At 36.7% G+C, this 24,201-nt stretch overlaps 1 protein-coding gene across 4 annotated transcripts in view; it reads left to right on the top strand.

Moving 5' to 3' along the window:
• Positions 1–24,201, top strand: part of SLC39A10 (solute carrier family 39 member 10) — an 84,687-nt gene that overhangs the window by 48,204 nt on the left and 12,282 nt on the right. For all 4 annotated transcript variants that reach the window (XM_030916213.1, XM_010375742.2, XM_030916211.1 and 1 more), the window contains exons 4-8: positions 3,265–3,434; positions 5,293–5,481; positions 10,693–10,813; positions 13,938–14,306; positions 15,571–15,651. In XM_030916213.1, the coding sequence (XP_030772073.1) occupies positions 3,265–3,434; positions 5,293–5,481; positions 10,693–10,813; positions 13,938–14,306; positions 15,571–15,651 (930 nt within the window). The remainder of the gene's footprint in view (positions 1–3,264; positions 3,435–5,292; positions 5,482–10,692; positions 10,814–13,937; positions 14,307–15,570; positions 15,652–24,201) is intronic.

The raw sequence follows: 24,201 nt of genomic DNA, 5'->3' as shown, positions 1-24,201 counted from the left end.
CGTGTTAGCCAGGATGGTCTCGATCTCCTGACCTTGTGATCCACCCGTTTCGGCCTCCCAAAGTGCTGGGATTGCAGGCTTGAGCCACCGCGCCCGGCAAAATATTTTATATAGCAAGCATGCTATACATATTTCCTCTAAAAGAAATAGAAAAATATTTTTAAAGAGTTCAAATGTTCAGAGTAGTACAGAGACTATTTATTGATTTATTTTAAGTTTTCTTTTCATCAAAACACTATTCCACAAAAGAATTCTTCTTTTTGTGAGACAGGGTCTGACTCTGTCGCCCAGGCTGGAGTGCAGTGGCATGATCTTGGCTCACTGCAGTCTCAGCCTCCCGGGCTCAAACCATCTCACCTCAGCTTCTCAAGGAGCTTGGACTATAGGCACATGCCACCATGCCCGACTAATTTTTATATTTTTCGCAGAGATGGTGTTTTGCCATGTTGCCCAGGCTGGTCTCAAACTCCTGACCGTAATCAGCCTGTCCACCTTGACTTCCCAAAGTGCTTGGATTACAGGCATAAACCAGGACCCTGAGCCGTTAAAATAAACATTTTTATTGGATAACTTTGGTGACTAATTCTAGTGCATTCTTGGTTAAAATTATTCTTATTAATAAAAATTTCTAATAACTATGAAGGGTTATCAGTTGTGTTTACTCTGTATATTTTGTGTATTTGGGGTCTTGTCTGTAGTTTTGGCAGTCCCCATTCACATATATTTACATTAGTAAGTAAATACATTTTATTTTTTCTCCTAGGGTATCTTAGAGTATGAATTACTAGCTTTTCCAAGTAGTTTAGTGCACATTTTCAAGTTATTAATTGAAGTTGCTTTTAGGCTGTTGCTTTTAGAAAAGTTGCTTCTATATTCGATTATTGCTAAACTAATAAGGAAAAATATATTTGTAAAGGAAAAGTTATATATTACTGTGTGAGATACAGTTTATCTTCAGGTTAGTGCTTTTGTTGCCAACTCACTTTGTCCCATGTGGTTACTGTAAGTTCCCTGTCCTTTTTGTCTCTACTTTTTTTCTTCAATATGATTGGATCTAGAGAGCTGCAGTAGTTTTGACAAACCATTTTTGATTTAGCTGGCCAATAACTTTATTGCCTGTAAGACCTCGTGTCTAAAATTTATACCTATGACCACTTCTCTGACTTATTTCATTAAGTTCTTCCACTGGTTTTATTTTTCCTGTCTATAAAAACAGGGGACTAACAAACTAGCCTGGTGATCATCATTAAGTTAGTCTGTAAACCTTATTCGAGCATATATTTTTTCTTTCTAGAATAAGGTTTTTGACTTCAGTTCCCCGTGGTTTGTCATCACAACAGTTAGAGCAATCACTGCCGCACCCCCGCCCCTGTGTTTCTTGTTTTTGTTTTTGTTTTTGAGATAGGGTCTTACATTGTCACCCATGCTGGAATGCAGTGGCGCAGTCTCAGCTCACTGCAACCTCCGCTGCCCAAGCTCAAGCGATCCTTCCGCTTCAGCCTCCCAAGTAGCTGGGGCTACAGGCGTGTGCCACCTCGCTTGGTTAATTTTTGTATTTTTAGTCGATACGGGGTTTCACCGTGTTGCTTAGGCTGGCTCAAACTCCTGGACTCAAGCTATCCGCCTGCCTTGGCCTCCCAAAGTGCTGTTTACAAGCATGAGCCACCACGCCGGGGCGCAATCCTCCTCAATCTTTCTTTCCACTAATCAGGATATATTATTTTTGTAGCAAATATGTGATCCTGGTTCTTCAAGAATTGAGTTCCTGCTCCTTCCTTAATCCAACATCCTTGCAATGATTGAAGCCATTGAATCCAAGTCTAGTGGGTAGATCTTCAGCCCTCTAATACTGGTTGTTTTGAATCTTATTTTGCCTCTGAGGTTACCTATATTTATGTGATAGTAATTATCGTTTAAGATACAGGGTAAGCCACAGAGCTTCCATTAGTGATAGATGATCTATTGTTTTAATTCAGTGAGATAATTGAGCTAATGAGTGTTGACTATAGTGTTAACATTATTGGATATTGTAAATACAATGCCCATTAAAACAGTTTTATTGATAAAGTTCAGCATTTAGTGGGACAGTTAGTATCATCTCCCTGTCTTTTCCTCGTTGTTGAAAATTTTGAGTTATTTTGATGAAGAGATGTGTTTTTTCAGTGTTATATCACAGACTTAATATAAAGTCTTTCTGCAGATTTATAGTCCTCTTAGATTTGATTTGAAAAATAGTATTTTAGATTAAAATCTTTATAAAATTATTGCTCTTCAGTGAGATTTTCTGTAGATAGATCTTAAAATAAGCAGAATTTAAAAAACTAATAACATTTCTATTTCATTTTAGGCCAGTAATAGAAATTGTAATGAAAATGTCCAGCCCCCAAACCACTGGCATATATTTCTGATGTCTTACCTGTTTGTGAATGACCTAAAGACACGTATACGGAATTCCCCTTCGCCACCATACCTATTTTTTCTTTAAGTCATATTGTGAAAACATTTCTCTTGTGTTCTGAGCCAGTTAAAATTATATAGCGACTTTTTTTTAAGTGGTAAATTGTTACAGAAACCCAAATTGGAGGAATGGGAGTTTGGAACCAGATGTAGAGAAAAAAAAATCAAGAAAAATAGGACTGAATTTACCTTTGTAACAATAAAGTTACCAGTAATGAGACTTTTTTGTTATCATATGAACATGTTTCCATTTGGGGCTATGTTACATTTCTTAAACTCTGTATTAGAAAGATTTACAAAGATTATAACACATTAAATAGATACTTGGCTTTTTTAATGTCTCAGGTGAGTTTTATAATTATATTCTTTAAATAAACAGCTTTATTATTGTGGCTCTGCCTTTAGACTTTTTTTATTTTATTTTTATTTATAAATTTTTTTATTTTTATTTTTATTTATTATTTTAAATTTTTATTTTTATTTATAAATTTTATTTATAAATTTTTTATTTATACTTTAGCTATTAAGTGAATCACAGCCTTCAGTCATTTTAAGTCACTGGTTCTAATCTCATGGGCCATTGAAGGTACTATGTATAATTTGATCTGAGTTTCTTAATTCTTTTTAAAAATGTTTAAGTTACGTGTCATATTTTTGTTTTGTTTTTAAACAATGCCATAAAGCTTTCATAGTCTGGGTAAAATAGTCTACCTTCTATGATTCTTGTATCTTATGTTTTTATTCTTTTTGGTAGTCTGTTGTTTTAAATTGTTATACTAACGTTGACTCTTAATTTCTTTTCTACAGCCTGGATTTGTGGTATCATTTCTATCACTGTCATTAGCCTGCTTTCCTTGCTAGGCGTGATCTTGGTTCCTATCATTAACCAAGGATGCTTCAAATTTCTTCTTACATTCCTTGTTGCGTTAGCTGTAGGAACAATGAGTGGAGACGCCCTTCTTCATCTACTGCCCCATGTAAGAAATGTTTTTAATCTTTTTAAAAATTTAAAATAAAAATATTTAAACTTTCAAAGGTCCTTCATTAGCAAGCTATAGCACAGTAATCTGGTATTTGTATTGTTTCATTTGATTATAGGATGAAGTATTTTTTCTCTGTTTTCAGAGTTTTAATAGCAATATTTTTTAAATAAATTGAATCATTAGGTCAACTTTGCTTTCAGTAGTCTTTGTAAAAATCTCTTTGAATTAAAATTTGCGATATCAGTAGCAGTGAGTGGTCTTTTTAAATCTGTGTAGCATATCAGGTAAGCGTTTAAGAGAAATACAAAAGATGTTGTAATGATTATGTCTATAGCTGGTATGCCATCAGCATCTTTGAGCAGGAGTAGGCAGATACACTCAGTGTGCTGTTTTACAGTTAGCTCTTTACACGTGGGGGCATTTATCTTTTCACCTGGCATACCACTCCTTTTCTTCTCTTTGGGGACACTTCTGATTAATTACATGATCACAAACCCATATTCCTAGTACCATGCTTATCAACCTTTTTACAAGTTGCTCTCTATAACCTATCAATAGTTAGGTAGATAACTGTCTACTACCAGCTAAGAGTATTTAATTAACTCTTGCTATTATTACTTCAAATTATGAAAACAATGGGAATTTTTCTTTTCCAAATATAAAATTGAAGTATTGAGTATTTTCCTTCTAAAGAATGTGGGAGACAGGATTGTATTTGTGTTGTTGTGTGTATCGCCTCTCTTGTGCACTCTTGGTTGAGAATTCCAGATTTACTATCTACAGCAATGTGTGGCATTGCTTTTTTTTTTAATTAATAAATGGGTTAATGAATCTTAAGCCTGCGAATATGAATTTTCTTGTTTCACCATTTCTACTAGCCATCAAGAATAACAATAGTTTCCTTTAGAACTGGGCCTAGTAAGAGTTACTGAAGTGAGAACAGTATTTAAGTGCTATTTAACTTGTTTTTGTGTTAAAAAGGGTTAACTAAACCTAGCTGTTACCTTTTTGAGTGGTCTGATATCCTCTGAGAGGTTTAGGTATCTCTTTGGTTGACCACTAGTTAACAGGAAAAGAATACAAATAAATTTTAGAATGAAGAAAGATACTTAAGTGCAGTTATCTAACTTATGTTCTATAAGATTACTATTGTGATACTTGTACATTTCATAATGTTGAAACGTAACTTTTTCTATACATACATTTATGATTGCTAAAGCTTTAAAATACAGAAAATTGCGTATTTAAGGATACCCTCTTGCTGACTTTCCACAGTATATGCAGAGATAGTGACCTTATTACCTCTGAAATTATGAGAAGAAATTTATGAAATAATCTGTACAACAACTCCCCCTGACATAAGTTGACCTATATAACAAACCTGTACTTTTACCCCTGAACTTAAAATAAAAGTTAAAAGAAAAAAATATGTAACAATCAGTTTAAGACAGAATTAGATTACACGGAATCACAAGTGACTGCTGGTGAATTAGTTTGTGTGTTTTGTTTTATTTTTACTAAATATTTGGCATGTAAGTAAATCGTGTTCACTTCAATTTACAAAGAACCCGTCACTCCCTGTTATTACTTCTGGCTTGATTCTCTAACTATAGTATGTATCTTATTATTATATTCATTTGAGTTGGTGGTCTTTGAGTTACTATAAAATGTAGTAGTATTCTGGACAACTGAGAAAAGCAAATTAAATGGAAGACTAAGTGAGATAATACCTAGGGGAGCACTTTAAAACTTGAAAGGTATTTTTTCTGTGTTGTTTAGGAGATTATAATTTCAAAATTTTAAATAGCATTTCAATTACCTGTTTATAAGTTTTATTTGTTTTTATTAATAGTCTCAGGGTGGACATGATCACAGTCACCAACACGCACATGGGCATGGACATTCTCATGGACATGAATCGAAGAAGTTTTTGGAAGAATATGATGCTGTATTGAAAGGACTTGTTGCTCTAGGAGGCATTTACTTGCTATTTATCATTGAACACTGCATTAGAATGTTTAAGCACTACAAACAACAAAGAGTAAGTATTTTTTATTTATTTCATTTTATACCATAAAACTCAAAGCAGGCCGGACGCGGTGGCTCAAGCCTGTAATCCCAGCACTTTGGGAGGCCGAGACGGGTGGATCACGAGGTCAGGAGTTCGAGACCATCCTGGCTAACATGGTGAAACCCCATCTCTACTAAAAATACAAAAAAATCTAGCCGGGCGAGGTGGCGGGCGTCTGTAGTCCCAGCTACTCAGGAGGCTGAGGCAGGAGAATGGCGTAAACCCGGGAGGCGGAGCTTGCAGTGAGCTGAGATCCGGCCACTGCACTCCAGCCTGGGCGACAGAGCAAGACTCCGTCTCAACAACAACAACAACAACAACAACAACAACAACAACAACAAAACACTCAAAGCAAAAATTATCCTTTTCTGGGTATATGCTTTCCTTAATTATGATGTTGGTGTCAGTTTTGTAATAGCTAATCTTTAGAGTAAAAAGCTGACTTTGATTTTTTAAAATTAAACATATGGTGGTTGTTATTTGTTTTTTTTGAGACAGAGTCTCCCTCTGTCATCCAGGTCATGGCTCACTGTAACCTAGACCTCCTGGGCTCAGGTGATCCTTTTGCCCCAGCCTCCCGAGTAGCTGGGACCATAGGCACGTGCCACCATGCCCAGCTAACTTTTATGTGTGTATGTATGTATGTGTGTATTTATTTATTTTGAGACAGATTCTCGCGCTGTTGCCTAGGCTAGAATGCAGTGACGTGATCTCCACTCACAGCAACCTCCACCTCTTAGGTTCAAGCAATTCTTGTGCCTTGACCTCCTGAGTGGGTAGGACCACAGCTGCACACCACCATGCCTGGCAAGTTTTTGTGTTTTTGGTGGAGACGGGGTTTTGCCATGTTGGCCAGGGTGGTCTCAAATTCCTGGCTTCAAGTGATCCACCTGCCTTAGCCTACCAAACTGCTGGGATTACAGATGTGAGCCACCACACCTGGTGCCCTCTATTAAAAATTATTTGTAGAGACAGAGTTCTCAGTAAGTTGCCAGGCTGGTCTTGAACTCCTGGGTTCAAGTTCAAAGAGTTGGGATTACAGGCATGAGGCACCACACCTGACATGACTTTGATCTTTGCCATTTTTTGTTATTATACATTTATTTTGGCACTTATAATCAAGATACAGCAGTCTCAGTTTCAGTTATTTTGTGTTACATCATACCTAATTGACTTAAATAGGATGGAAAAAGATATTTTCCAATTATGTTTATTATAAAAATGCAAAATTATGTAAAGAGAAGCAAGTTTCATCAGTCTTCTTAGGTAATATTTTTAATCATAAGTGACTTTTATTGTAGTATTTTTTAATGAAAATGTTTTCACACAATACATTTCTTTATCAGAAGTGCCTCACCAATGATGGTACTGGAGGTAAGAGGTCAGATTAAAGGGGCTTTGTAGGAAGAAAATAAAATGAAATGATGGAAATGGTGACTCTTCAAGAATGATGCACCGCTTTGGAGATGATGCTTGATGCTTGGTTGAACTGTTGCTTAAATACTCTTGATTGTGATGCAGCTGTTTCACCTCACATTTATGAGAATAAGACAAATATCTAAGAAGAATTATCCTCCAAGAAAGTAAACTCAGGGCTGCTGCCATTCACTATGATTTATAATCCTCCCTATTCTCTTCAGTTCACATCTGCTTTTAAAGCTGTGTCCTGAATACATCTCACTAACATGTTTGTGATACTAACACTGATTATCTTCAGTGTATTCTGTTTAAGTAAAGCTTTCCACAAAAAAAAGAATTGGAAAATTCATTTTGTTAGTTAATTCCAGGTATCTTTTTTGGGATGGTCAAGATCTTAAAGATGTGCAGTCTACTCTTAAGATACAATTTTATGCTATTTTTGTTTCTGTTTTGTTTGCATATGTATGTGTTTTGTATATATTCCTTTCATGGTTTGGAACAGATCTCTGAACTGCGATTCATGGGAGTGATTCTGGTTTACATAAAACTTATTTGTGTGACTGTGACTCATTCCTCATGATTTCCAGTAGTTATCTAAATCATGAGAAAGAAATCTTACTTCTCATCTGTATTTTCATATCTTATTTCAAATTGTATATTTTAGTTATATTTAGTCAGGACATCATCACATTTGTTTGCCTCCAAAGGAGAGGTGATTAAGATAGTGAGCCTAGAAAAGAAGAATGATAAAAGGAACTGGGAAAGTTCAACTTAGAGAAAAGTAAAAGAGAGCTAACAGTATTTAGATTTGAAGGGGCTTGTGGAAGGTGAAGTAATTAATTCTGATGGACAAGTAGAGAATAAAATGTGGTGGGAGGGATGCCAACACAGAAGGGGCTGGAGGGAAACAAGAGTTGGCTAAGTAGATAACTGCAGAATAATTTGAAAGAGGTAGTGAGGCTTGAACGAGGGTCATGGCAGAAGAAATGGGAGGGGGGTGGAAAAGATGATTAAGGGAATTATTTAGATGAGAGAATCAAGAAGACTTCCTAGTTGATTAGATGTAAGACATACAAGTATTTAAAAGTTCATCACTACAATAAATTAGATACTGCAAAGTTTGTAAAGAAGTTTTAGAATTGCCAATTGAGCATCTCTAATGTGACAATCTAAGACCTGAAATGCTCCAGTGAGCATTCCCTTTAACCGTCACGTCAGTACTCAAGTTTCAGATTTTGGAACATTTCAGATTTCAGATAAACAAGTTTTTTGTTTTTTATAATTTGATCTTTTTAATCTCATTTTGAACCTAAAGTTACCAGTACTTATACATTTGTTTTTGCAAAGAAAACTGATATAAGAATGAAGTCACCAAACCATGACAGCTTTTTTGTAAATTTGAATTTGTAGGAAGTAAAACATTGAAAGGAACACCTTGGATATAGGGAGTGTACTCTAAATATTCAGTAGTATGGAATTCTCAACTATATCAGAGAAGGGAATCTGGCCCGATAAGTCAGGGCATCTGCTTTATGGTACATAGGACAATAAGTAACCTAAGATGAAAAGGTTATGGCATTCTTTTGAAGAAAGGAATTAGTGATATTTGAGTAGAATAGATATTTGACAGTCTGTGCAGAATAATCAACTGTTTCAGCTTTCAAACCACAAGTTAAATAATACACTAGATGTTGAGTTGTTTCAGCAAGTTGGGGACCTTGAGGGTCATGATTTGCAAGCTTCTAAGAAAGTGGACAATCAGAACCAAAGCAGTTAAACAAAATCTCAGCTGGTGTTTTCATTTTCTTTAATTTCTATATCCTTCTCGTTGATTTTTGTACTATTGTTGGCTCCTCCTTCCTTTTTTTCCCCTTAACTCATGGTTGCCATTCTTTTTCTTCTCTTTAGGACTTGTCCATATCATTTTCCTGTGAATGTCTTAACTTTTCTCAGTTCTATTGGCTTAGTGGCTTACATTAACCATTACTTCTCTTATTCTCTGTGCCAGGATTCAAATGGGGAGTTCCACTCTACTTGCCATTTGCTAGAGTCATTAACACTATTACATTAAAATTCGGCAGCCCACTGGATTAGGATGAGTAGGGCTGAAAAGTCCAAGAATACTTCACTCCCTTTCTGCACCTTAGTGCTTCTCCACATGGCTTCTCTTCCTAGGAGAGACCAGTCTTCTTCATAGGATAGTGGCTGGCTTCCCTGAGCAAAAGCAAAAGCTTCCAGATCTCTATAAAGCTAGCTCTGGATGTAGCACAGCGTCATTTCTCCTGCATTCTATTGATCAAAACAAGTCAAAAGGCTAGCCAGAATTCCAGGGCAGGGGGGTAGATTCCAGGTCCTCATAGGTGGAGCAGAATGCTCCTACAGGGAGGGAGGAAATTGATAGTGGCCATCTTTAAGATTACCTCATGCTTTACTAGCCATGCAAGCTTACTTATGCAGCAGTTAGAAGACTTAAACATCTGAAACATAATTAATAGCCTATAAACAAAACCAACAAGAAGAAAATACCATGCCAGTCAATAAGCATCTCCCAGAGAAAACTTTTATTTCAACACTGTTATAGAGTAATTATTTGCTTTCTTAAATTAACATACATTAGAAGCAGAAATTTAAGTTGGAAGAGTTGTTAGTGGTAGTTACATTGATAAACGAAGAAAGCAGTGAAAGCCAGACTGTGAAGACATATGATAAGAAAAATGTAAACCTAAACAATGAAGTACAATAAGTAATATTTGTAACTAATTAAGGACAGATTAAATTATGTTCTCCATCTAATTCCAAGGTGGTAAGAAAGGATGCTTGTCTTTACTGTAAGACTACTAAGAGTCACTTACTGTGATAGATCCTTTCATACATCACCTCATTTAATCCTCGTAAGAATGTTATTTTTATTTTTACAGATGAGTATTCTTATATTCAGTAAATTTAACAAACTTGCCCAAGTGTCAGATGGAAACTACAAACTTAAGATGCTCACTCAAATTTGACTCTCTTCTTTATGTCACATTCAGGGAAATATAGATTGCATTAAATATGAACGAAATTCAAATGAATAAGCTTTAGTTTTTTGGAACTTTCTGTTACCTTACACTTTTGGATAAGAGAGATTTTACACATATTATACATATTTCATTTGTTGCATCTAATAATTCAGTACTGTGTGTGCTCTCTTCTTAACTTCAAAGGAGATGAATGGAACCTCTTAGTTGAATGTTTAAAAAAATACAAATTTAGTTGGATTTTTCATCTGTGGATTGCTTTACTCCCAGAAAATTTTTTTTTTTTTTTTTTTTTTTTTTTTTTTTTTTATTGAGACGGAGTCTCGCTCTGTCACCCGGGCTGGAGTGCAGTGGCCGGATCTCAGCTCACTGCAAGCTCCGCCTCCCGGGTTTACACCATTCTCCTGCCTCAGCCTCCCGAGTAGCTGGGACTACAGGCGCCCGCCACCTCGCCCGGCTAGTTTTTTGTATTTTTAGTAGAGACGGGGTTTCAGCATATTAGCCAGGATGGTCTCGATCTCCTGACCTCGTGATCCGCCCGTCTCGGCCTCCCAAAGTGCTGGGATTACAGGCTTGAGCCACCGCGCCCGGCCAACTCCCAGAAAATTTTTTTTTACTCCCCTTTAAAATAATTTACATACAAAGTTAAGACCATTTTTACCTTTAGGTGTTAATGAGTCAATACTGTTGCTAATTGTGTCCTTGCATTTTATACTAATATCAGATACTTTTTTTTTTTTTTTAGGGAAAACAGAAATGGTTTATGAAACAGAACACAGAAGAATCAACTATTGGAAGAAAGCTTTCAGATCACAAGTTAAACAATACACCAGATTCTGACTGGCTTCAACTCAAGCCTCTTGCCGGTAGACAGCAATTCTGACTCAAGACAAACTTTTTTCTTTTTCTTTTTTCATTCAAATTTACATTTAATTTGTATTTACATTCATTCAATCTGAAATTAAATAATACAGTAAACTAAATACAAGATGAAAAGCAGAAAAGGTGTTACCCTCATAGCACTCCTAAAAAGGCAGATGAATAATTTATTTACCGATAGATGCAAAGCCAACTTGGGATAGGAGAAACAATAGTTTTAAGAGCAAACACATAGATGAACCCATCTGTCAGATGTTATTCTAGATAATCCACTGAGATAATACTTGTGCTATAATGATAAGAATTACACAAGAAAAAGTACTGTATTAATCAGCAACAGACCACAGGTTATGTGTAACAAAGATTTTTGAGATGGAGTCTCACTCTGTCGCCCAGGCTGGAGTGCAGTAGCGCCATCTCGGCTCACTGCAAGCTCTGCCTCCCATGTTCACCCATTCTCCTGCCTCAGCCTCCTGAGTAGCTTGGGAGTACAGGCGCCCACCACCACGCCTGGCTATTTTTTTTTTTTTTTTTTTTTTTTGTAGTTTTAGTAGCGACAGGGTTTCACTGTGTTAGCCAAGATGGTCTCGATCTCCTGACCTCGCAATCCACTCGCCTCGGCCTCCCAGAGTGCTGGGATTACAGGAGTGAGCCACTGCGCCCGGCCGACAAATACTTTTATGATAGTTTGTCTAGCTTGCTAGTGTCTCCTCCTGTGAAAAAAGGTAGATGTTTGGACATTAATGTTTTTGAGAAATTAACCATTTTCGAAACTTCAAAATCTGTTCATCAATTCAACATTTCTTATGGGAATAATCAGATCTAGCCCTTGTAAGCTAGGAGCCATATGATTAAATATTCAAAATAGGTCCTGTATTAAATATGTGATCCAAGGCTCAGAATATTAATACTATCTAAGATGCATCTTGTTTATAATCATTTATTACCTGTGGTAAAGAATGTTGAATTTATGGAGTATCATAGATGCATTCTTTACCCCTCCCCCTCAAATTATCTTCTGTCTCAAAAAATAGTATGGAAAAATCCCTCTTGAAGGATTCAAATTAGTTAAAACCATAGAGGGGGAAAAACAACAAAATTTTCCTAAAAATCTGTTTCAAGTTCAGTATTTAATACTTTACATTAATAATCACTGCTGGTTTATAAATCCCAATTTAGTTATTCTGTAATGCTACAAACTTTATAATCAAATTAGTAAACTTCAGTGATTATATTTTAATTAAAAAACAGCATATGTAAAATAAAAATGTATCCTATAATAACTGATTTTAAAGAAAATAATCAAGTGATGAAAAAAGCACTTAATCTCTTTCGTATACTTACCTGGTTTAATCATAAAGAACTCTCTTAGAAACTCAAGACTAGTGGCTGGGTGCAGTGGCTAACGCCTGTAATCCCAGCACTTTGGGAGGCCGAGGTGGGCAGATGAAGAGGTCAGGAGTTCAAGACCAGTCTGACCAATATGGTGAAACCCTGTCTCTACTAAAAATACAAAAATTAGCTGGGTGTGGTGGTATGCACCTGTAGTCCCAGTTACTCAGATGGCTGAGGCAGGAGAATCGCTGGAACCTGGGAGGCGGAGGTTGCAATGAGCCAAGATCACACCATTGCACTCCAGCCTGGGTGACAGAGTGAGACTCCGTCTCAAAAAAAAGAAAAAAAAAAAGAAACTCAAGACCAGTAATATTGGCATCATCTTTTAAACTAGGATTGAATTTTTACAAATAAATATAAATAAGCAATATTGCATAGGTGTGTGCTTTCTGTGACACTAATGTGACACTTGACATGTTTTCACAGTCATAGTAGGGATATCCATTTATGAAATACAAGTTTTCAATAAACTTCCCACAGCATGGGAAATAAATTTCACTTAATAAATGGGAAGTCAGAAAAATTGATGTATTTGTGTGGCTGGCAGGTATGCAGTTAATGCTTTTTATGCAGAAAAGTTGCAGTGTTTGCCACTATTGCTGGCAGTGCTAATTATGAAAACAGTTTAACTGGGGTGGTTATACCAGCCAGTCACAGTGTGCATGTTACTAGTAAATAGGACTGAGGAGGAATATTTTGGTAAATTTCACTGGAATTTGGTCAGGCAGTCAACACTACAGTTAGTAAATACATTTGAAAACAAGTGTCAGAGTATCACAAGCCATTTACTGTCTGAAAGAATGCCTGTACATACCAGCATAGCTTTTTGGGTTCTGGCTTTTCAGACATCACAAATTGTCAGAGAACAAGGATCTGCACTTTAAGTACAATTCTGCTCTTTATCATTATTGTAGCTTCTAATTTACCAGCTACAGTTAATAAAGTTCTCAGTAGGCTGCTGCAATAAGGGAGGAGGGGTCTAGAGGGAGTGATTTTTTTTTTTAAAGAGGCTTTCTATCCGAAGATGAACTTTTATCGAACTTTTATCTTCATGCTTTCCAATTTTTCTCCTCACTTTACCTGCTTTTGATTTCAGTTCCCTCCCACTGAGCTTATCCGGAGCATCTTTTGAATCTCCCGCCAAACCCAATTTCTTCTTTGTGTGTGTTTGTTTTGTTTTGCTTATTTTTTTATTGGACTCCAGTCCAATAAAAAAATTTTTTTTTCTATTAGAATGGCTTCTAAATAATTTTAGGGAAATATATTTATTTAAGAATTCTAGGCCAGGCACGGTGGCTCAAGCCTGTAATCCCAGCACTTTGGGAGGCCGAGACGGGCGGATCACGAGGTCAGGGGATCAAGACCATCCTGGCTAACACGGTGAAACCCCGTCTCCACTAAAAAAAAAAAAAAAATACAAAAATCTAGCCGGGCGAGGTGGTGGGCGCCTGTAGTCCCAGCTACTCGGGAGGCCGAGGCAGGAGAATGGCGTAAACCCGGGAGGCGGAGCTTGCAGTGAGCTGAGATCTGGCCACTGCACTCCAGCCCGGGCGACAGAGTGAGACTCCATCTCAAAAAAAAAAAAAAAAAAAAAAAGAATTCTAAAAAACATTCATTTAAGAAATGTTCATTGCACTGCTATTTTGTCTAGGTTTAAATTAGCAAATATCTATGCATTTAAATGTTGATAAAGCATATCCTTTGCTGTAAATACAGGAACTGATGACTCGGTTGTTTCTGAAGATCGACTGAATGAAACTGAACTGACAGATTTAGAAGGCCAACAAGAATCCCCTCCTAAAAATTACCTTTGTATAGAAGAGGAGAAAATCATAGACCATTCTCACAGTGATGGATTACATACCATTCATGAGCATGATCTCCATGCTGCTGCACATAACCACCATGGCGAGAACAAAACTGTACTGAGGAAGCATAATCACCAGTGGCACCACAAGCATTCTCATCATTCCCATGGTCCCTGTCATTCTGGATCCGATCTGAAAGAAACAGGAATAGCTAATATAGCCTGGATGGTGATCATGGGGGACGGCATCCACAACTTCAGTGATGGGCTCGCAATTGGTAAAGTGGACTGGAAACCACTGTCTGTTCTAATTTATGGGTTATAATATGTATGATTAAATTTGGCTGGAGCTTAACAAATATACTGTTAGGTATCTCTCTGGTCAGTTGATCTTCCCAAAGGCTACAGTCTTGTGTTCAGTTGTTACATTTGGAGGTGTAAGGGTATAATTTAGTGGGGTTTTTTTGAACATGTAAACAAATGTCTGTAGTATATTTTTTTAATAACTTGATTTCTCAAAGTACAGTTAACCATATTGAAAAAGCTGCTTGACATTATATTTTCAAATGCATTTACATGTCCCTGAAAGAGAACAGTTTAATTTCAATCTTAGGTTTAATAAATTTTCCGTATCTTTGAAAAGGCAAAAAAAAAAAAAAATTTTACAACATTGAAAATCCATTGTACTAAATTCAAATATATTAGTATCTTGCTAAAGTAAACTGATATTACCAGTTAAAGAGAACATTAAGTGTGATCAATGTATTATTTTCTTTGAGATCCAGACTCTGTTAGCACCCAGAAGTAGGCTTTGGTTTCTTTCAGAAAGCAGAGACAATGTTTTTGAATCTACAGTAACTGTTTTTTTTTTTTTTTTTTTTTTTTTTTAAATAGAGACAGAGTCTGGCTATGCTTCCCAGGCTAGTCTTGAACTCCTGACCTCAAACAATCCTTCTACCTCAGCCTCCCAAAGTGCTAGGATTACAGGCATGAGCCACCATGTTCAGCCTATAGTAGCTGTTAATACTAAAGAATAAATAATTCTGCTTATAGACCTAAATGCATTTATACGTCTGACCTCAGTCCTCAACACTACCAGACAAGTAATACTTTGTGCCATTTATTTTCTAGGTCTAGAAAGGTTTTGATAAGGATATTAGCCATTTAAATCCTCATAAAGATCAATGTGAGAGAGCAAGTATAATCTTAGACTTGTAAGACTTAAAGTTGACCATCAAACTACTACTTTGAAGCTCGGAAAATTGTTACTATCCCTGAGATATTAGTGAGTTGGAAGGCTACAAAAATAGAGAATTAAATTCAATATGGAATATTGCTTTTATTGAATAGCTATTTCTCTAGTTGTCACATACCTATTATACCCCACTATATGTTCAAAAACTATAGTGTGTAAGATAAGTGAGTCACTCATATATTAAGAAATTAATTTAGATAGGCAAAGGAAACTGCATCTGTCATTAATGAAAATGTGAAGAGTTAAGATCAGCAAAGCGCACTTGTTTTTTTTCTTATCTTCCTCAGGTGCAGCTTTCAGTGCTGGATTGACAGGAGGAATCAGTACTTCTATAGCCGTCTTCTGTCATGAACTGCCACATGAATTAGGTAATATAACCTTAAAAATTTTACCAGATTTCATCAAATGTAAGACTTACTTAATTGTAATTGCATTCAAATTTCAGAGATGTTCAAGCATAAAAAATGGCTGATGGCAACTATAGTGTCACTAATTGTAAGATATTTCATGATGTTAAAATATGAAAAAAATGCTTCTTAAGATTGATGAAATGTTCATTTCTGTGTGGTTTCCTTTGCATTCAATAACATAGTTATGCTGTTATGATGAAGATTATAGATTATGACTTGTTCACTAAGTATAACTTTTAAAAAGAAATATTTCTTAATTTAAATGCCACATTTTGCTGTTAATCTACTTTTATTTCATATACCATGTAGACTATATTTTTAAAAGAATCAGGATAAAGTTTGCAATTACATAATTGAAAGTTTTCCTAGATGTACCTAAGGCAGTCTTTCTTCATAAATAATGGAAAGTTATTATTGATGTTCAAAAAAGTTACCTGGATGGTTATTAAAGACAGGGTTGCGTTCTTAACTCTGTTACTAACCAGCACTGAGGTTTTAGAGTAATCATTTATTTCCAAAGCTCTTATTTTATCTATGAAGTAAGAAGGTTGGATGATATCTGTTTTCATTTCATATATTTTAATATTATAATCTTAATACCCAAAAATCTAGTATGTGTTTCTTACATGATTTTGGTAGAATGGAGCTGAATACTCAAAAAATAATCTTTAAAAACCTGTATTTTTCTTTTTTCATTTTAAAAAATGTTTTCTTCTTTATCGATACACTTTCTTTTTTTTTTTTTTTTGGGTGTCTTTCAATCTTTAATTATGTGTCATTAACCCCCATGACACACTGGATGCTCAGGTACAGGAATTCAAATGTTTGGATCAAATAGTGGCTTTCAAACCATTTCTCATTGCAAGGCAAAGTAAAAAAATTTCACTAGAGTATACATAATTCTTATTTTTCATTGAATAATACCCTTCTGTGTGCAATGCACTCAATTTTGTATTCTTTTCTTTTTAATACTGGATATATAGATTGGATGTAGCACACATAATCTTGTCTTGCTTCCATCTCTTTCCTGTCATTAATAGCATTTTTTTTTTTTTTTTTTTTTTATTATACTTTAAGTTCTAGGGTACATGTGCATAACGTGCAGGTTTGTTACATATGTATACTTATGCCATGTTGGTGTGCTGCACCCATCAACTCGTCAGCACCCATCAATTCATCATTTATATCATGTATAATTCCCCAATGCAATCCCTCCCTCCTCCCCCCTCCCCCCTCCCCATGATAGACCCCAGTGTGTGATGTTCCCCTTCCCGAGTCCAAGTGATCTCATTGTTCAGTTCCCACCTATGAGTGAGAACATGCGGTGTTTGGTTTTCTCTTCTTGTGATAGTTTGCTAAGAATGATGGTTTCCAGCTGCATCCATGTCCCTACAAAGGACGCAAACTCATCCTTTTTTATGGCTGCATAGTATTCCATGGTGTATATGTGCCACATTTTCTTAATCCAGTCTGTCACAGATGGACATTTGGGTTGATTCCAAGTCTTTGCTATTGTGAATAGTGCCGCAATAAACATACGTGTACATGTGTCTTTGTAGTAGACTAATTTATAATCCTTTGGGTATATACCCAGTAGTGGGATGGCTGGGTCATATGGTACATCTAGTTCTAGATCCTTGAGGAATTGCCATACTCTTTTCCATAATGGTTGAACTAGTTTACAATCCCACCAACAGTCGATACACTTTCAACTATAGTAATCATATATATTATGTTGGACTTGATTCTTTTTTTTTCCGAATGCATTTCCCATTTGCCCTTAGAAATGAATGCTAGAAATGAGCTGCACTTTTTTTTTTTAAAGAGAAATGGGTTACATTCTACTCACTTTGATTCCCTCTCCTGATATATCCCTTATGTTTCTTACTTTATGTTACTTATTATTATGTTTTAAAACTCTCCATCCCGATTACGATGAGTTAATTTAATATGTTGCTTCTGCCCAGTACTCAGAAATGTGCTTTTACCACATTTTACATATTTAGCACCTACTATTGGACACAGCACATGGCCTTTAATTTCCTCCTGTCACAGATAGTAGTGCATTGAACATCTCTAGACTTGGTACCTGTCGACTCCTCTGAGATACATACTCAGAAACAGAATTGACAGGTCTAGGGTATGCATGCTAAAGCAGTATAATTTCCAAACAGCGATACCTGAAAGTTCTTGTTGCCACAACCCTCCCAACACTTGGCATTAACTCACCTTTTTTTTTTTCTTTGAGACAGAATCTTGCTCTGCTGCCCAAGCTGGAGTGCAGTGGCATGATCTTAACTCACTTCAGCCTCTGTCCCTCGGGTTCGAGCGATTCTCATGCCTCAGCCTCCCAAGTAGCTGGGACTACAGGCATGCGCCACCATACCTGGCTCATTTTTTTTTTTTTTTTTTTTTGAGACAGAGTTTTGCTCTTGTTGCCCAGGATGGAGTACAATGGTGTGATCTCGGCTCACCCCAACCTCCGCCTCCCGGGTTCAAGCGATTTTCCTGCCTCAGCCTCCCGAGTAGCTGGGATTATAGGCTTGTGCCACCATGCCTGGCTAATTTTGTATTTTTAGTAGAGATGGGGTTTCTCCACGTTGGTCAGGCTGGTCTCGAACTCTCAATCTCGGGTGATCTGCCTGCCTCGGCCTCCCAGAGTCCTGGGATTACAGGCATGAGCCACTGCGCCCGGCCATAATTTTTGTATTTTTAGTAGAGACAGGGTTTCACCATGTTGGCCAGGCTGGTTTTGAACTCCTGACCTCAAGTGATCTGCCTGCCTCGGCCTCCCAAAGTGCTGAGATTACAGGTGTGAGCCACTGCACCTGGCCTTAACTATCTCTCTTTTACCAAGGTAATGGATGTAAACCATTTCTTTTTTATTTTAGTTGGTATTTATTGGTTTACCAATTTAGTTTCTCTCTACATGCAATAGTACTTTGGGTTTTCCTCTTTTATAAATTAGAAAATAGTAGCTTAAGATGTAAATATTGATTCACATGCAAAATATCTGAGGGAAATGGAGATGGCATTAATTTGAAAGAAAAAAATACTAATGTGACCTTTTGAATATGCAAGGGATTTGTTCATGTGTTTTCTAATTTAATTTTTCTGAAAACTTACCTGGCTATGAAATGTCTGTCATTTGTGCGTAATTGTCTTGATTTGTAGTATTTGCTTATTTTGAATATAACTTACCATATGATTTTCTTGAAAAATCAATAACTTCTTTTTTTTTTTTTTTTTTTTTTTTTTGAGACGGAGTCTCGCTCTGTCACCCAGTCTGGAGTGCTGTGGCCGGATCGCAGCTCACTGCAAGCTCCGCCTCCCGGGTTCACGCCATTCTTCTGTCTCAGCCTCCTGAGTAGCTGGGACTACAGGCGCCGCCACGTCGCCCAGCTAGTTTTTTGTAGTTTTTAGTAGAGACGGGGTTTCACCGTGTTAGCCAGGATGGTCTCGATCTCCTGACCTCGTGATCCGCCCATCTCGGCCTCCCAAAGTGCTGGGATTACAGGCTTGAGCCACCGCGCCCGGCCGAAAAATCAATAACTTCTTACATAAAGTAGTAAAAATATATTAGTGCATACTTGGTGCTAATTCCTTGGGGCTTGATTCTGTATGGTTTCATTTACCTTGCCAACTTCAGACACATAATCTTATCTCTTGTTCATGCCCATTATCCTTTATCCAGACCAAGTTATCACTGCCTTTGTGGTGTTTTGCTTACACAGTTTCCATAGTCTTTATATCTCTGGTTTTATTCTGTTGTAGTATATCATTGCCAGATATATCTGTTTAAATGTGATGTTTTTATATAATTAAAGTCTTTCAGTAACATTCCTGACATATAAAATAGAGCTGGACTTTATTAGTCACATTTTTTTTCCTCCTGTAACACGGTCTCCCTCTGTTGCCTAGGCTCTAATGCAGTGGCGTGATCATGGCTCAGTGCAGCCTTGACCTCCTGGGCTCAAATGATCCTCCTACCTCAGTGTCCTGAGTAGTTGGGACTACAGGCGAGCACCACCATGCCCAGCTAATTTTTGTATTTTTGATAGATAGGGTGTTGTCATGTTGCCCAAGCTGGTCTTGAACTCCTGGGCTCAAGTGATCCACCTCCCTCAACCTCCTAAAGTGCTGGAATTACAGGTGTGAGCCACCATGCCCAGCTATGAGTCACACTTTCAATGACCTTCACTTCTCTCTACCTACCTTTTTGGTGTTACCTGCAGTACATCCTGTTACATGTTTTTCATTTCAACTAAACACAATTCACCAAATATGTAGTGTTGGTGCCTGAATCCATTTCTTTGTTTATACCATTCTCCTACATGGCTGGCCCAAATACTTCTATTCCTAGTTTATCATGTTAAGAACCTTCAACTTTATTACTGTCTTTTACCTCATGCCTTGGATTACTGTTTCCTCTAAATTTTTTTGTTTACTTTCTCGGGGTCCTTTACCCATTTTCTTGTTAGATGCCCTGTTTCTTAAACGGTAGTTTTTTAATGCATAGATACTATGTCTTATACGCTTCTCTATCACATACTGCTGTTAGTCTAACTTTCACATACTGCTTTTAGTCTAACTCCACAAATCAAGGCTATCAGTTTTTATATATGAGTAACATGTTGCCTCATATTTAATCTTTCACTTAAAAACAAAACTATTTTTAGTAATAGACTTGGATAATCATGCATATACCTCCATAATGTACTAGAAAAGCCTCTAACTTTCCTTCCTGTTCATCTACCCACTACCCGATGAATGGACTATCAGGCTACTTCAAGTTTAAATGTGGTTTTATCGAATTGCCCTAACCTTCAAGTATTCACTCAGACACAGAATTGAAAACAAGTTGGAGATTAAGGATGGTGACCTTCTTACCACTTGTTTTTCTGTCTGCAATTTCTCATTGAAGGACTGACACACAAGGGCTGATAACCACGTGTAGGACAAATGCATTACATACATTAATGGCTAGGTAAGCCCTTGATACTCAATGCAGAGCTCTGGTAAAAAACTGGAGCAGAGAACTCTGCTTGGGCCAGGACCCCCTAGTGAGTCATCAGACCTCAGATGTCTACCTGTTTTATCCCACAAATCAGAGGTTGAGATGTTGCTACTGCTGTGAGAGGAAGTGTCAAGCCAGAGTATACTGAATTTTGCCAGAGGGAAAGGCGTAGGCTTTCAGAAAAATGTGCATTTTTCCTAATGTTAAATTGACGAAAACTGTACCATACTCTAGCTGGATAGGCTACTAGGGAAGAAACAGTGTAAAGAAATGACCCAGCTTCCTCTTCTGGAGGTGACAGAAAGGCCTCTGATCCTTGTAGTTAAGAAGTGGTCTAGGGATCATAAATAAAGGAAGTAAAAATATGATTGTGGAGCCTAGTTTTTGCCTTAAGGCACAGCAAAGGGCACTTTTGTACAATAGGACCAGGTCAGTGTTCCTACTCTGATCAGATCATCTACTCTTAGTCGGAGAGGAACAAGATGTGGAGAAAGGCATACAAGGTTCTTCCTCAGAACTCCCAAGCACAGGAAAAGTCATTCCTCTGTGGGTTGAGTTAGAAGCACGGCAGATAAAGCCAGGGAGAAGTCCATTCCCCACTTTCTAGGTTAAGATGTTGAAAAGGCAGTATAGTACGTCACATTTCAGGATAATTTATTTGATCTAAAACCTGTTTTGCCCTGTTACATTTTTTATTATGAATTCTTAAAACGATTCTGAGATTTCCATACTAACCTCAGAGCCTTGGAGGAAAAACATGTTTTCAAATTACATTGCAATACACTGGAGACTGACCCTCGGTTGGTCAGTAATTCCAAGTTCTAGTGTTCCATTTCTGAGCAGATTGCTGTTTCTCCAGTGGTATATTCACTGAGACACATAATTGAAAACGAGTTGTTTTGGAGATTAATGATGGTTACCGTCTTACCACTTACCCCTTTTTCTCTCTGCAGTTTCTGCACGTGTGTTTTGTAGTTGTGTTTAGAAATGTGATATGTAAAAACATACCCCTAGAACCATAGAATAACATATAGTTCAGGGAGTTTAAGAGACATGAAGAAATTGAAAGCATTTGAGGAAATAGCAAACTCACATCTCATTTTGTGTTTGCTCTCTGGTGTGGTAATGGGTTAAATTGCCTGAATTATTAAGTCATTACTCTGTTTTCTGTGTTTGCCAAACTTATGTAGCTGAATTTAAGTTACAATACTACTTTGTCTTATCTCTTCACTTTTTTCCACCTTCCTTCAATAAGGAACTGTATAAGCATTTGAAGAATAATTTACATAAAAGCCTGTAGTAGGAGGAGGCCATCTATAGAGGATATAATATTGGGGACCATCCAGGGGGCAGGAGGAAGACAGCCGCTTCCAGGTTTGAACTTAGGACGGATCAACCACTTGGGTGTCGTCTGCCCTCTCAGAACAGCCCCTGGGTCTTGGACTCCACGAGGGTTTCACAAACTCCTGCCTGAATTCTGAGACTCCACAGAGAGGCTTTTGACTGTGGATGGATACAGAATTCTTCTTGTGGATGTTGGGATATGAGTGGGTCACCTTCCATTTTGACATCTTGGTCTATCACAATTTCCCAAACATTCTTCTTGATGTTGAGTAATGTGTTTCAACTTCAAGGAAATAACATTTTGATAAATAAATATAGCCATGGGGCAAGGGTTAGAAAACTTACCTGTTGGGCACTGGGTACTATTGTGTAGTATACCAGGGTGATCATTCAATCATACCCCCACACCTCAGCATCACATAATATACCTCTGTAATAATCCTGTACATGTACCTCATGCTTCTAAAATAAAAGTTGAAAAAGAAAAAATATGTAGCCATATTATTAAGACTCAATTAAGAGAGGTTATAGTGTTGCACATTTTTCCTTTCCTCTCAAATTAAGGATTACATAGAAATTTAAAATGAGATTTTCATAATGTGTTAAATTGTCCGTGGGAAATTGAACATTCATTGTATACATTTATGTAGAATTTTAACATGTATACAACCATTATTTAAGACAAGAATAAAGAACCTTAAAATATATACATGTTTTTAAAAATCTCAATAGTGGATGTTAACAGATGTTAACATCTATAGCATTGGATCTCATTAGTTTAACAGCTTTGGCAGGCACACCTCATTCATTGTGCTAATGATATCCTTTGTCAGCAGGAAGGAAAGAATATTGATTTATCAAAAGATGAATAGATTTGCATGTTTAGTATAAATCCCTGCTGTGAGGATTCCTTTGACTTAGTTTTAAAATGTTTATACAGGTTCTTACTGAGAAGGGAAATGAGGAAAAAGGGAAAAACATGCTGATACCTTTGAGAATTTATAACTTGAGATAAGACTACAACCAAGATAGATTTGAAAATAAAATAATTCACTTGATACAAAGATAATTATACAAAAATCATTTGTGTTGCTATATACTAGCAATCAACAGTTGAAAATTAAAATTTTATAATAGCATCAAAAACGTAATATTTAGCTTAACTCTAACAATATGTGTAGACCTACAAATCATCAATAAAAGAAACCAAAGGAGACTTCAATGAAGAGCTATACCAGGTTCAGGGACCAGAAGACTATTGTTAAGATGTTAATTTTTTCCTATAGACACAGTGCATTCTCAGTAAAAAATCCAGCAGGCTTTTTTGCAGAGATGAACAAGCTTTTAAAAAATTTTATATGGTCTCTACTAAAAAAAATACAAAAAACTAGCCGGGCGAGGTGGCGGGCGCCTGTAGTCCCAGCTACTCGGGAGGCTGAGGCAGGAGAATGGCGTAAACTCGGGAGACGGAGCTTGCAGTGAGCTGAGATCCGGCCACTGCACTCCAGCCTGGGTGACAGAGCGAGACTCCATCTCAAAAAAAAAAAAAAAAAAAAAAAAATTTATATGGAAAGGGGAAGGAACTTAAATAGCCGTAGAATTTTGGAAAAGGGCAGCCAAGTTGATTTAAGATTTACTATAAAGCCATGGTAATCAAAACAGTTGGAATTGGTGAAAGAGTAGACACATAAATCAGTGGAACAAAGCAAAGAGTCCTCATATATATGGCAGTTTATATTCAACAGAAATACAAAGAAAATTCCATGTTGAAAGAATGGGATAGTATTTTCAACAAATGGCACTGTAACAATTGGACATCTACGTGCAATTAAAAAAAAAATGAAGAAAAATACCTTTGACCCATATCTCACTATAGAAAAAAAAAAAACTCAAAATAGGTAATCTTAAATGGAGACTCTTAAAAATAGAAGAAAATATAGAATATCTCTGTGTCTTTGGGTTAGGCAAAGTATTCTTAGATACAGCACTAAGAGCTTGCACCATTAAGGAAAACAGTTGTAAAATACACTTCTTACAAATTAAAAACTCTTCACAAAAGACAGTTAACAAAAAGGCAAGCCACAAACTGGGACAAAATATTTGGACAATACATACCTGACAGAAGACTTCAATCACAGGAAAACAAA

The sequence above is a fragment of the Rhinopithecus roxellana genome, chromosome 14, assembly GCF_007565055.1.
Source record: "Rhinopithecus roxellana isolate Shanxi Qingling chromosome 14, ASM756505v1, whole genome shotgun sequence".
Classification (NCBI taxonomy): Eukaryota; Metazoa; Chordata; class Mammalia; order Primates; family Cercopithecidae; genus Rhinopithecus; species Rhinopithecus roxellana.
Note: the sequence above shows the minus strand (reverse complement) of the source record. Positions and strands in the feature narration are given on the sequence as shown.